Source organism: Saccostrea cucullata, unplaced genomic scaffold (assembly GCF_032062105.1).
Source record: "Saccostrea cucullata isolate Sc308-1 unplaced genomic scaffold, CSIRO_AGI_Scuc_v1 ctg21772, whole genome shotgun sequence".
Taxonomy (NCBI): domain Eukaryota; kingdom Metazoa; phylum Mollusca; class Bivalvia; order Ostreida; family Ostreidae; genus Saccostrea; species Saccostrea cuccullata.
The window spans coordinates 1-15,216 of NW_026927671.1; the positions used below are offsets into that span (position 1 = coordinate 1).

Here is a 15,216-nt window from a genome sequence, read left to right on the forward strand (position 1 = left end):
TCCATTTTTAATTTGATGAATTGGCAAATGATATTGTGTGATGTTCCAGAGAGAGGACACTGAGCCATTAGCGGGTTATTTGTCCCTCCATCAATCGGCCGAGGGTCTGACTATCATGTGGACACCTAATCAGCTGATGAATGGATGTTGTGAGGACACAGACGATGAAATTGATCGCAGGTAAAAATAAATCTTAACGAGACATTTCTTTGTTGATGTCCTACTTAGTATCTACCTGTTGTGATTTTTATTCCCATTATTGATATTTTAATGTGTTGATGTACATCACAGACTATTTTATGTTATGTGAATGTGGTTTTTACAGTTTAAGCCATCTTGGGCTTGATTAAGGTAATGTTTTAGAAGCTGTTCATTGTCTGATACAGGTAGAATTTTGTGTCTTTGGGTCTGTTGTAGATTTGGTACAAGGGTTTGTATGTACATAGATATCATATAGAGCACGATTCATCACTAACTAACAAAACCTTTCACATACATATAATGCAGTAGCCTTTTCATTCTTTAACTTAGATTCACCTGTAAAGTGAGCTAAAGAAAACTAACTACAGTTCAGAGTTAATGTGATTTTGTCCCTTTCCTGTTGACACAATTTTCAATGCAGTTTGACCAGACAGCTTTTTATAGAGTGCCCAGTGAATTAAAAATAAATTTATATTTAATTTTGTCTGACTTGCTGAAAACCTCTGTTGCAATATTTCCTGTTTGTGTGAAAGGGTGTGTAATGCCCTTATGTTTTCTGTTGGAAGCATGTTAGGTGTGATATTGGATATGGTAGTCAGCATGATGCGAGAGAAAAGAGATGAACTTTGACATAAAACATCTGTTAAAGAATAGAATCTTGCATCACAATGAAAAACATAGCATCTTAGTTATTTTTGGATTATTTAAACCATGTTATGAAAATATACTCTAGTATTTTGGAGCATTAAACATCATCTTATAATTAAACCTTTCTGATAAGATAGATTGATTAAAAAAAAAAAAGAATCCTTTACCTAATAACTTTTATGATGATATGATATTATTTTGTTTCAGCCTGTACTGGGACTATGCTTTAACTGTGTACCTAGATGAAATAGTGTATATCCACTGTCACCAGCAGCGTAAGTCAACATTCCCTATATGGAAAATACATTTTTCTGTTAAGGTTGTGCTTTTGTTCATGTTCTTGCATGATTATACCCCCCGCAAACGAAGTTTAGGGGGGGGGGTATATTGGAATCACCATGTCCGTCTGTCCGTCCGTTTGTCTGTCTGTCTGTAGACGAGATTTTGTCCGGACCATTACTCAGAAACTATTGGAAGGATTTGTCTGAAAATTTGTACACATATTATTCACCATATGAAGTTGTGCACCTGATATTTTCATCTTGATTGGATTATTATTTTGAATTTTACAGGTGTTTTTTCATTTTTATTTTGTGGTTTTGTCTGGACCGTTTCTCAGAAACTATTGCAAGGATTAATCTGAAAATTTGTACACTTTTTATTCACCATATGAAGGTGTGCACCTGGAATTTTCAACTCTTTTTGTTAATTTTTTTTGCATTTTACAGGTTTTATTTTTTATTTTAATTGACTTGTTCATTTTGGGCTCATGTATAAGGTTTGAGATATAGAATCTAGAATATCTGTTCAAAAATACTACAGCTTAAAACTACTCATAAAAACTTTAAAAAAAGAAACATCATCAAGTGTTAAAAACAGTTTTTACATTGCACAGAAGATAATGTAATTTCATTTGTCTCTTGGGAATAATGACTGGACATGCATCCAGTTAAAGATAAATTAATGAGTTTGGTGTTGGAAGTTGTTAAGGCTTATCTCTTATCAAGTGTGTGTGTTATCTAATCTCCAGGGAATAAGGCACAAGAATTAAAGATCTCTCTTCTCTTATTCTCTTAATTGTAATTTATTGTCTGTCAAAGCACTTCATTACTGGATGACCAGCTCTTTATTTTCAAAATGCATTTCAAATTGATATATCAAGATTAATTTGATTTTGTATAATGGTTTTTTTTCAACAATCAGTTTGCAGAGTGACATAACACATAATTGCAATATATTTTTTTAATGCAGAAATAAAAAAAAATAAAATGAAAAAATAAAAAAAAAATGTTACAATGGAATTAAATTGTATTAGTATTGATGTTTCATTTGGTTGCACCTTTGTTTCATTCATTAAGAAACATGATGAGCAATAATATTTCACTGCAAATATTTGTAAGTAAATTGTGAACACCTCTAGATCCATACAGTATTTTTGAATTGGCACCTTCTCTGAAAAACCCAGCGGGGGGTATTTGTCCCTATTGGACAGTTCTAGTTTTTTTTGTTTTTGTTTACATAATTTCTTTTCTTTTTCCTTCAACCATTTGATTTCCTTCCTTTGTTTGGTGTTGTGTTTGTGTTTCTATGTTCTGTTTTGTTATATTTTTTCAGATTCTTTATTTCGTAAGTACAGTTTACCTCCTGTTGGAATTCCTATTTTGATCTTCTGTGTTTGTGTCCTCACTACAGAGTTACTTCCCCTTCGTTTTACAGCTGACACTATTGAGTTACTTCCCCTTTGTTTTACAGCTGACTGTGGTGGTACCATTGTATTGGTGGGTCAGGATGGGGTACAGAGACCCCCAATCCATTTCCCCAAAGGAGGGCACCTGCTGGCTTTCCTTTCCTGTCTGGAGAATGGGATCCTACCCCATGGACAGCTGGACCCCCCTCTCTGGTCACAAAGGGGTAAAGGTACACAAACATATTTCTGATACTAGTGCCAACCCAGAATATGCTTATTTATACACATAGCTTCTGCTTGTGTAGGCTTTGTAAGCAATAGATGTCACTGATTTTCTGCTTGTTTTGGCACTGGTGTGATTTCTATCTATATACATTTTCCATGTATTTACCATTATAAAAGATGTATTAATCTGGCTTTGTGGTTGCTCACTGAAGATGATTTTTCTCTACAGTTTATACTCATTTCTATCCCCAAGATTTTATTTAAATTAGTGATATTGTAAAATGCCTTTTTATGTTTTTCCATACAGAAAACTGCTTTTTTTCTGCTTATTCAAAGTCATGGTGCATCTGATTGTTGATTAGAAACATTTATCAGAGAGAAAAGCATAGCTGTCTACATAGTTATAGTATCTTTTCAGTGGGCATGAAAAAATTAATTAATCAGGGGTCTTTTGCATAAATTTATTTTATTTCACTAAATATTCTGTATAGAGGCACTACTGGAGAAATAAGTTTGCAATCCTTCTCTTTTGTCACTGCACAATGCATTTTCTTATACTTTGTATGAAAAGATTTTGCAAACAGAATACAGTTTTGTGTTCTACAAACTTACAGACACTGAACATACATTAAGTAATAGCTCTAGGTCTTTGTTCAGGCAAAGTCTTCCCAAAACTGAGAAAGAAGGGGAGTCGACTCTCTCTGCTTTCAGGCAGCACGAGTTCCACAGGAAGTAGCACGAGTTCTAGTGCTGACGAGGAGGAGGCCACGGATTACGTGTTCCGCATCATCTCTACCTGCCGACCCGACAGCATTCGTAAGGACATATGTACTGTTATCATCTGTGTAATAGAATTAGTATTGAAAGTGCTTGATTGTAAATGTTCTTCATTATTTTCCCCAGCAATATTTTGTCTCTGACATTCCTGCAGAAAATTTTATATCGTCTATTTGTCCAATATCATCTATCACAACTTGATGTAATTTAATAATATGAAATAAAACAGAGAATTAATTTTAGACCCCAGTGACGGTCATATGAAAAACAACTCTTATATAAATGAAGGATAATTATGACTTTGTCTCATTGCACATTACGAGGTGCAATGTTTTACTGGCTTATTTGTTTGATAGGGAAATGCTTCGAAATCAATGTTTTTTGAAATATTGATTAAGATCCCTATTGTTTCTGCAGCTCCAGAAATGCTGGACCCTAAAGTGAATGTAAAGGGAGACTACTCCTGGGCTAACAAGATTCCACGAGCACCTGCTCTGGTGGACTCATCCTCCGTACAAAGTTACGCCAAAATCCAGGAACAGCAGAACAGCTCCTGTCTGAATAAGTCTGCCACAGATCACAGGTATCAAATGTGCGTAACTCAGGCCCAACATTTTCCTACCGTGTCAAGTCACTATGTTGTTGCCATGTGTCACTGGTATCAGTTCTCTTATTGTAATGCTTCTGTTAAATTACTCTTTCTATATCGTATTCTATAAAGGGGAGTTTGTCTTTAAATAAGACAGCTTGTCCGCTGTCAGTCTTACATTATTGTATACTCTTTGCTATCTTCCATGTTGTGACATGTCTGTAAATAATGCCAACTATATTGCAACATTTTCCTGTTTAATTTATTTACACTTTTCTAAAGTGTCGATATATCTCTTTGTCAAAGGGAGTTGATTGATAGTGGCCATATTGAATTACATGTACATGTATTAATTTCTGTAACAGTAATAATTTTTCATGGTGGGGAATTGATTTAAATTAGTGTATGTTATTTCTTTCAGTATATCTGTTGCATGATTCAAATCTGTGAAGCATTTCATTTACATTTTCCTCTTGGTGTATACAAATTGTTTTTTTTTTTCTATTTTAAATCTCTTGATCAGTGGTCAAGATTATTTAAATAACCATTATAATGCAATGACTGGGATATTTTTTTATGCACAATCTATTGTAAAATCACTAATTTTTGAGTCAATTTTTAGCTCACCTCAACGAAGTTGGGGGGAGCTTATGTGATACCCTCGGCGTCGGCGTCGGTGTCGGCGTCGGCGTCCCAGGTTAAGGTTAAGTTTTTTGGAGCAGTTTTCTTTTTAATTACTTCTGTGTCCTATACTGATTAGACATGCATGGAAAATGGTTTTAGTGTGTTTTATTGTACCAGACAAAGTTTCAGATGCTGCAATTTCAGCAAAGGAATTACCAGGTTAATGTTTTTGGAGCAGGTTAACATTTTTGGTGCAGTTTTTGGTGTGGGTTTCATTTCCAAGTAACTATCAGGCCTATGTTGACCAAACTTGCATGGATGATACATCTAAGGATGCATACTACCGGGATTGCTTCGGATGCTGAATCTGACCTACATTTTCCGGTTGAGTGAACAGGTTAAAGTTTTTGGTGCAGGTTTCATTTCCAAGTAACTATAAGCCCTATGTTGACCAAACTTGCATGGATGATACATCTAAGGATGCATACTACCGGGCTTGCTTCGGATGCTGAATCTGACCTACATTTTCCGGTTGAGTGAACAGGTTAAAGTTTTTGGTGTAGGTTTCATTTCCAAGTAACTATAAGCCCTATGTTGACCAAACTTGCATGGATGATACATCTAAGGATGCATACTACCGGGCTTGCTTCGGATGCTGAATCTGACCTACATTTTCCGGTTGAGTGAACAGGTTAAAGTTTTTGGTGCAGGTTTCATTTCCAAGTAACTATAAGCCCTATGTTGACCAAACTTGCATGGATGATACATCTAAGGATGCATACTACCGGGATTGCTTCGGATGCTGAATCTGACCTACAATTTCCGGTTGAGTGAACAGGTTAAAGTTTTTGTTGCAGGTTTCATTTCCAAGTAACTATAAGCCCTATGTTGACCAAACTTGCATGGATGATACATCTAAGGATGCATACTACCGGGCTTGCTTCGGATGCTGAATCTGACCTACATTTTCCGGTTGAGTGAACAGGTTAAAGTTTTTGGTGTAGGTTTCATTTCCAAGTAACTATAAGCCCTATGTTGACCAAACTTGCATGGATGATACATCTAAGGATGCATACTACCGGGCTTGCTTCGGATGCTGAATCTGACCTACACTTTCCGGTTGAGTGAACAGGTTAAAGTTTTTGGTGCAGGTTTCATTTCCAAGTAACTATAAGCCCTATGTTGACCAAACTTGCATGGATGATACATCTAAGGATGCATACTACTGGGCTTGCTTCGGATGCTGAATCTGACCTACATTTTCCAGTTGAGTGAACAGGTTAAAGTTTTTGTTGCAGGTTTCATTTCCAAGTAACTATAAGCCCTATGTTGACCAAACTTGCATGGATGATACATCTAAGGATGCATACTACCGGGCTTGCTTCGGATGCTGAATCTGACCTACATTTTCCAGTTGAGCGAACGGGTTAATGTTTTTGGTGCAGGTTTCATTTGCAAGTAACTTTAAGCCCTATGTTGACCAAACTTGCATGGATGATACGTCTAAGGATGCACACTACCAGGCTTGCTTCGGATGCTGAATCTGACCTACATTTTCCGGTTGAGTGAATAGTTAAAAGTTTTTGGTGCAGGTTTCATTTCCAAGGAACTATGAGTTCTTTAATGACCAGTCTTGCATAGATGATACATCTAAGGATGCATACTTCCAGGCTTGCTTCGGAAGCTGAATCTGACCTACTTTTTGTGGATGAGTGAAAATGTTAGTTTTAATGCATGTTTCATTTCCAATAAACTATGAGCCCTATAATGAGCAAACTTGCATGGATGATACATCTAAGGATGCACACTAATGGACTTGCTTCGGATGCTGAATTGGACATACATTTTTCAGATAATAGACAAGGTAAAAGTTATGGTTGCAGGTCTATTACCAAAAACTATAAGGTTTATATAACATTGTATAAACCAAACTTTCACAAATGCTGCATCAAGAGATGAAAACTCTCAAATTTGCTTCAGATGCTGGATTTTCATTACATTTTCATGAAGAAGAAGTAGTTTAAATTTTTTATGTAGGTCTATTTCAAAGTATCAGATCAAAATTGCTTTTAAAAATATTTTCATTTTTGGAATGTATACTTTTTGTTGGTTAATTGTGTGACTTTGCCTTACTTAAAGACAACATTCGTTGAGGTGAGCTCTGTAATCTCTGATTACCTATGTTTTGTAGTTTTAGGAAACACAATAGGTGTATGCGGGTTTGATTTCATGAGTGAAGAATTGTTGAGAAGTAATAAGCATATGACATTTTACATTGTGTTGTGGACACAAATTTCTGAGCCACTCAAAACCTTGAAAACAGCGAAAAATAACCCTCTTCTTTCCCTGCCATGAATAGTAGTGATTTTACATGTGTATTCACTACATAAGTAAAGATTAATTTACTAGTAGAAGCCTACTCTTGAATAAAAGATCAAGACTAGTGATCATTCTGTTACATATTTAAGCGCTGCAGTACTGTTACTCAGGAATTTCTTTAAAATGAAAAGAACATTTTCACTACATATGTAAGGAAGTGAAATTTTTTTAAAAAATCACAACATATAAATGATTTCTGATTATGTTACAGGACAACAATTAAACATCTGTGTGACACGATGAAGACACAGATAATCTCCAGGGCCTTCTACGGATGTAAGTAATATTTAATCATGTTTTGTTATACATATATATACCGGAACATATGTATTCCAATATATTTTTTAAATTTTTGGCAAAATTACTGAGTCTGCAGCCAATTAAAATGAGACTTGGATCATTTTATCAATAAATGCTTTAAAAATAATTTGCTTGCTTCAGAAATTACATTAATCATTGTTGTAATTGTATGTCCTCAATGAAATATTTCTAAAATAAAAGGAGCTTTCATCTTTATTTATGCATGCATAATAAGTTTGATGCATGATTATATTTAGGGCTCGCCCACTGCCGACACTTAAAGACAGTTAGAACCCACCTGTCTGAGTTAGTTCTACACAGGATTGTCCCTGCCAGCATTCCTTACGACGCATCCTGTGGGCTGACACAAAGGACATGGAGGGAACTCAATCAGAACGGATCGGTACAAACTTAAATATTATCGCTTTGTTGTCTGTTTTAAAGAAACTTGCTCACATTTAGCTCTAGTTGTAAAATTTTATTCAGAAAACGAAGAAAAATAGTATTTGTTTGAGTTACATTAACACTCTTGCAAATGTTTGAGAATTTTCAATAGGGATGGGTATCGCCAAAAATTTCGTATCGCGATATATCACGATTTTTTCCCCACAATATCATAATAATATCATGATATTTTTAAAAGCAGTTTTTACAATGATTTTATATGAAAAGTCATTATTTTTCTAAAAAATATGCTAGATGAACAAAATTTTACTTTCTTGAAATTTTTATATATATAAATTCAATTATGTTTGGACGGTAAGATGCCATTCTTTTCACTTTTTACAACATTTTTTATACTTTCTGTAATTGTCATTTGAAAGATTGAACAAATAAATGAATAATTTCTGGACTTTATAATATGTACTTAGAGACCGGTATTTAGGTCTCCGTATCACGATACGTATCACGCAACAAAAAATCGCGATATACCATTATACCGATAAAATCGCACATCCCTAATTTTCAAGCTGATCTGCTAAGTTGCTCTTAATATAATGATAAACTGACAAGAAAATTCTTTGCATAGATAGACACTAGTTGTGAATTAAGTGACATTTGTGAGCATTCCGGTTTTCCCAGCTGCTGAATTTCAGGGATGGGCAGCCTTAATGCCCTTTTAGTGCACTTTGATTGAAATGTTTTTGTCCTTTGGTACTTAAATTACATTGTTGATTACATGTCTTGTCTGTTATTGACAGGTGTCTAATCCAGAAGAGGTCTACAGACTTGTTTATTATGGTGGAATAGAACACTGCATCAGGAAAGAGGTCAGTTAAAAGACCCCAAGGAAAAGTGCTGTCATTTATATAATAGTGTTGTGTTTTGCATGCATTATGCCTAAATAGTAGTCAGGGTTTGACACATGGTGCACGAACCGGAGACAAGTGCACTATGTGTCAAACCCTGACTACTATTTAGGCATAGTGCATGCAAAACACAACACTATTGTTATTATTATGCTGACTGTTGTATAAAAATGACAATATTTACTCCATTTCCAATGTTTCATCACCTCTTGCAAACATCTTAGAACACATCTATTATGCCGTCACGTTGTTCTACATGTACGTCATAATTTTTTTTTAATTTTGAGTGTTTCATGCAATAAGGCATAATGTATAGATAGTATCAAAGAATTTAAGTTAAGTGAAAGTAAATATGTTACAAGAACCTATTTAAGAAAAATAATTTTGTTTATTTTTTTTTTAAGATGAAATATTTGAAACTAAAGTATATGTATATGAAAATGCACAATAAATGATAATGGCGTCTGTGGCGTAATCGGAAGCGCATCAGACTGACAATCTTGTGGTCATGAGTTCGATCCTTGGTGTGGGCGCAGTCTGGCTTTCTTCAGAAAATGAAGCCGTGCCCTATTTCGGCATAGTAGACTTATGCTATATAAATCCATAGAACACTATGCGATAATAGTAGAGTATGGGTTATATAGAGACAAACTGACAGGTAGCATAATAATACCCGGTAGTTTTGAATATTTGCATTTGAAACATTTTCTACTACTAATTCAGTTAATGCAAAATGAGACTTATTTTTCAGGTTTGGCCATATCTTTTGGGTCATTATTCCTTCAAGAGTACAGAGGAGGAGCGGCAGAGAATAGACAACCATGTGAAGACGCTGTATGAGAAAACGATGTCTGAGTGGCTGGCAGTGGAGGCCATTGTAAGACAGAGAGAGAAGGAAACAATGGCCGCCAACATCCTCAAGAACATGTCGTCTGAGAGCACAGACATGGCACTGCCTGGGCCTTTTACTCGGGGAGACTCCAGTCTGAGTAATGATGTGTTTGAGTCCCTGGATGAGTGGGACAACATCATGACCCAGGAGACCGTCATAGAGGAGAGCTCCACCACAGGGACTACTTGTACCCCCACCACAGACAGGAAACAGAGCCTAGAGCTCCACCTACAAGGGGAGATAATCACAGTGGAGGAACAAATCTCACAAAATATCAAACTGAATAGAAGAGATTATGTGTGTAAGTCTTTCTCGGAGAGTCCGGATGATGGACTGGGGGACTCGATAGCCCCTCACAGTTCTCAAGAGAGGTCCAAACTGGACTCGGCTGAAGATTCCGAGGGAACGGACTTCTTTAAGAGTGACAGGGATGGAAGCTTGGAGCGAGCTGTTCACCTGACAAAACTCTCCTGTTCTTTAGACAGTGCGGAGGCTGATGTAGAGGAAGTGAGCGATGATAGCAGTGATGACGAGGATAGCGATGTGTCATCAGATCAGGAAATGACAGAGGGGGGCATGGCCAAGTCTACACTAGGACCAACATCAACTGGTAAAGTATATTGTCATGATTTTTAAAAATTAAAAAAAATTTGAAGCACTCACATTTGATGAATTTAAATGTAATTTTTTTGCTTATTTGGTACATGATTTTAGGATATTTTTTTTCTGTAGAACAAAACAGAAGATTGTCTGCGTCTAAGGAGAGTTTGATTTCCCCGGCCTCCCCAGCTTCACAAGGAGGAGTGTACTCAGTGAGTATATCACAGGTGGTAACAATTTCTGAAAAACAGTTAACATTAGGTCAGGCCAGATGGACAATTAGTAATCCTGAAGGTTTGAAAGAAGACTGTATAAACCATAAACCTTGTAAAAAAAAAATCACAAAATTTTGTAGTCTCTGTTTATATATCGGTACAATGCATATTTTTATACCCCCCGCAAACGAAGTTTGGGGGGGGTATATAGGAATCACCTTGTCCGTCTGTCTGTGCAATCGTGTCGGGTCCATATCTTTCTTACAGAGGGACATTAGAATCTACTACTCCACACAAAGATTGCCCATGACCCAAGGGTGTGTCATGACTTTGACCCAAGGTCATTTGGGGAACTTCAAGGTCACTGGAAGAAAAATTTCATAATTCGTGTCCGGTCCGTATCTTTCTTGTGGATAAACTTGGTAGGTTCTCATTTCACACAAAGATTGCCCATGACCCAAGGGTGTGTCTTGACCTTGACTCAAGGTCATTTGGAGAGTTCAAGGTCACTGGAAAATTTTTTTCATAATTCGTGTCCGGTCCATATCTTTCTTATGGATAAACTTGGTAGGTTTTCATTTCACACAAAGCTTGCCCATGACCTAAGAGTGTGACATGACCTTGAACCAAGGTCATTTGGAGAAGTTTAAGGTCACTGGAAATAAAATTCATAATTTGTGTCCAGTCCATATCTTTCTTATGGATAAACTTGGTAGGTTTTCATTTCACACAAAGATTGCCCATGACCCAAGGGTGTGTCATGACCTTGACCCAAGGTCATTTGGGGAAGTTCAAGGTCACGTGAAGAAAAATTTCATAATTCATGTTTGATACATATCTTTATTAAGGAAAAACTTACTTCTGAAAAACCCAGCGGGGGGTATTTTGTCCCGTTTGGACAGTTCTAGTTGAAATTGTTTTGAAAAGGTACAAAGAGAGACAACCTCCAAATGCTGTATAATCTTTTTTCTACAGAAGCAAATGCATACTCAACAAACAGACTTTTATAATCATGTTTTTGACAGAAAAAGCAGAAAAAAATAACTGCAATTTATATTTTTATGAAGGATATAAATATCACAGTATTATTTTGGAAAAAATTGAGTTATCAACAGTAAACAACTAGAATTTTACAGTACAGCATTTGATACATGAAGACAGTTGATCATTAAATATTCATTTCTCTGTTCTAGGCAGAAATGTTGGACACTGTCGGGCTAAATCTCCACAGAATAGATAAAGATGTACAGCGGTGTGACAGGAACTACTGGTACTTCACGCCAGCTAATCTGGATAAACTCCGCAATATAATGTGCACGTGAGTCTGATAACAGCTTAATTAATGGACAGTTGTTTGGTTTGAGTTTTACATGTAGATGTCAGATTTAATCTGACATTCATAATATTATATTTTTTCTGGTTTACAGGTATGTTTGGGAACATCTGGATGTTGGGTATGTGCAGGGCATGTGTGATCTTGTTGCACCACTACTAGTCATATTTGATGATGGTAAGATATCAGAACAAATTGTAGTACATACATGTTTCAGAAAATGAGGTTCTAGCTAATATGGAATCATTGTAATTCATCTGAGGTCAATATATCTGGACAGTCAAAATTTTACTCCACACATTTCCCTTATGACTTTTATATACAGTGTGTTCAATGAAAATATATGTTAATGAAAAATACCATTCATATGTTTGTTAATTCTTGGGTAAATGAAATGGCTTGTAACTTACAAAATCCTTGAACATTGATCCCCCAAGAATTATGATAATTCCATTTACTGTAAACCAACTTTTATTCGCGTGCGAGAAATATTCATGAGTTTCGCAACCGGCTAAATCTCGCGAATATAAATCACTGCGAACCAATAATTTTGCTTAGTATTTGTAAGGAAAGTTTCCTCCGTCGCGAAAATAATTCGTCATGGATTGATTTCAAACGGAGGAATCGCGAATAAAAGATGACGCGAATAATAGTTGGTTTACAGTATGTTGTTTATACTTGTTGATGTCTTTGACAGAGTCCCTGACGTACAGCTGCTTCTGTGAGCTGATGAAGAGAATGTCTGCTAACTTCCCCCATGGAGGCGCCATGGACACACACTTTGCCAACATGAGATCTCTAATTCAGGTAAGAATTCTGTCAAATTGCTAACACTTAAATATCTAATGTGAATTAAGGATTATGTTTTCCCCGACTGATGTAAAGCTATTGATCATTATTGCGTGGTACATATGTATTTTGATTTTAATGGATTTTATATTTGTATTCCAGATTTTGGATTCTGAGTTGTTTGAACACATGCATCACCATGGTGACTACACACACTTCTACTTCTGTTATAGATGGTTCCTGTTAGACTTTAAACGAGGTCAGGGGGATTTTTTGTTTTGCATTACATCTGTAACGTATGAGCCCTGAACTGATCACTGATTCACTGTGTACAATTTGTTTTACCAAAAAAATAATTAAGTACCTCTGTCTTTTATGATATTTATTTATACTGTATTTGGAGGATGTATCAATCATATCGTATTATTATTTCCAGAGCTGATCTATGACGACGTATTCTCTGTATGGGAGACAATCTGGGCAGCTAAGTACATCAGCTCCCCCCATTTTGTGCTATTTATAGCCCTAGCGTTAGTGGAGTTTTACCGGGACATCATCCTAGACAATAACATGGACTTTACAGATATCATCAAGTTTTTTAATGGTTTGTGTTTTTTCTTCTGGTTATTGATTTAATTTATTATAAATAAGGAAAATATAAAAGACATATTAAAAGTGAACATTTCATTTATTATTTTTCTCATTTTGTTTATGTTTACCGGGTATATCTTTTACATATAGAAATATAAAAAAAAAAAAATTGTGTACAGTATTACATGTACAAAGAAACAATGCTGAATGTGTATAGTTTTGTTAGTTTGACTCCTGAATAAGTCTTGAAAGTTCCAATGAAATAATGTCTTTTTTTGCAGAAATGGCGGAGAGACATAAAGCCAAACAAGTTCTAAAGATTGCTAGAGACTTAATTCACAAACTTCAGACACTTATAGAAAATAAATAAGGAGTTTAGAAGTCAGTTCTCATTGTCATTTAGGAAATTCCCTGAAATGTTATCATTCAGTAAAACAAAGGCTAAGAACTGTTCATAGTTCAGTTTATATTGAATAACAGCCTTTGGTATAAGCATGGCAGAAATCCCACTTGTTACAGGTAGTTATTTTCGTCTTGTACTGTGGCTTTGCAAGTTTTTTAAAACAAAGTTTACATACAATGCAGAATCGTGAATTACAGTGAATTTTAAGACTGTATGAAAATGCGTTATTTTTTACAAAGAGTTAAAAATGGCATGTTTACTTGTTTTTTAATATCATGACACAATCTCATTTTTTTTTTATTACTGATCTTTTCTCAACAGAATCAGATACAAATTTATTTTCTAAATTTGTTACTTTTGCTCAAATACAGTCGCAATGGAGAATGACTCTCCCTATGTGAGAAAAGTAAAAAGCAATATTTCTGTTTTAAGACATTTGTGAGTTACAACAAATGTTGCAGACTAAGTAGTTGATTCACTGGATGTGAAAATAGTTGAGTTATGATAACTATTGAAAATCTTCAATTCTTCCAATTTATCTTCTTTGGTATTACAGTGTATAAAACAAAGAAAACTGGAGACCAACACCTTGAGGTTAAAATTACAAAAGATTCTCATGCTTGGTATAAGTTAAACAAAAATTAAAACCTGTAAAATTTCAGAGTTTTAGGGGGGAAATTTACAAATGTTACATATTAAAGGAATGACAGACAGTGTTCACAAAACAAAACAAAATGTTTTAGTATAATTTGTTTGGTTATTTAAGCTTTTTGGGCCTGACATCCATCCCTAAGTGTATGTTGTACATGTATCTCGAATGATGAAGTAATAACAACTTCAGCATACAAAGCACACTCTTTTATATAATGCATTTAGATGCCAAAATTGAATCACTTTATAGATGTAATGTTATTTTGATTTAATGTACAAGTGTAGATAATAAAATATCTATGGTCAATAAAATGTAATACTATTCACAACAGTGACCTCAGTTCAATAAATTACATAATGTATAAAGTTATGTGAACAATATTTAAATTAAACTAATGTGGTTGTGAAAAGCTGTTAAATATATGCTTGTTTTTTACAGACATTCAGTAAATTACCTTCACAGATATATATGGCACTCTTTACTTGTTTAGTTTGTTACATTACATCATGAATTAAGGTGTTCATTTCTATTCAAGTCAGTGTAAAAGTCAATGTATACGTAACATAAATGATCATCAGCAGCTGTCAATTCTTCATTAGCTCATGGTAAACAAAATAGATACATTCCATTCTTAGTTGATATAAGCTTCCCAGTTATACCCACATAGCAGACTTTCCAGATTATAATAACTTACATGTGTATTTCCCCATTAAATTTGGATGGATATACCTCAAAATGCTTGTACTTAATATAGAACCTATTTAAATAAGTCCATTGCCAACACACATCAAGATAATCATGCTGGTTTCTCCCAATCACAGATTTGAGAATTATAAATAAAACTATTGTTTGTTGTTGTACAGCCATCTGTGTTAGACTTGTGATTTTGTATAAACTGTTATTATTTATTGACTGTGTTATTGTTGATGATTGAAAATTTAATGTATTAAATACCAGAAAAAAAAAACAGAATTTGTCACTTGTTTTGTACAATAAATACT

The 15,216-nt window shown here is 34.9% G+C and overlaps 1 protein-coding gene across 1 annotated transcript; it reads left to right on the forward strand.

Annotated features, from left to right (window-relative positions):
* Positions 1–54: 54 nt before the first annotated feature.
* Positions 55–15,169, forward strand: LOC134275150 (small G protein signaling modulator 1-like). Its single transcript, XM_062757391.1, has 16 exons — positions 55–180; positions 1,057–1,124; positions 2,602–2,760; positions 3,419–3,577; positions 3,956–4,130; positions 7,342–7,406; positions 7,688–7,833; positions 8,633–8,701; positions 9,492–10,242; positions 10,365–10,444; positions 11,641–11,765; positions 11,875–11,957; positions 12,478–12,587; positions 12,732–12,828; positions 13,006–13,173; positions 13,442–15,169. The coding sequence occupies exons 1-16, from the start codon at positions 116–118 to the stop codon at positions 13,528–13,530; spliced, it is 2,409 nt and encodes an 802-aa protein (XP_062613375.1). The 5' UTR covers positions 55–115; the 3' UTR covers positions 13,531–15,169.
* The last annotated feature ends 47 nt before the right edge of the window (positions 15,170–15,216 follow it).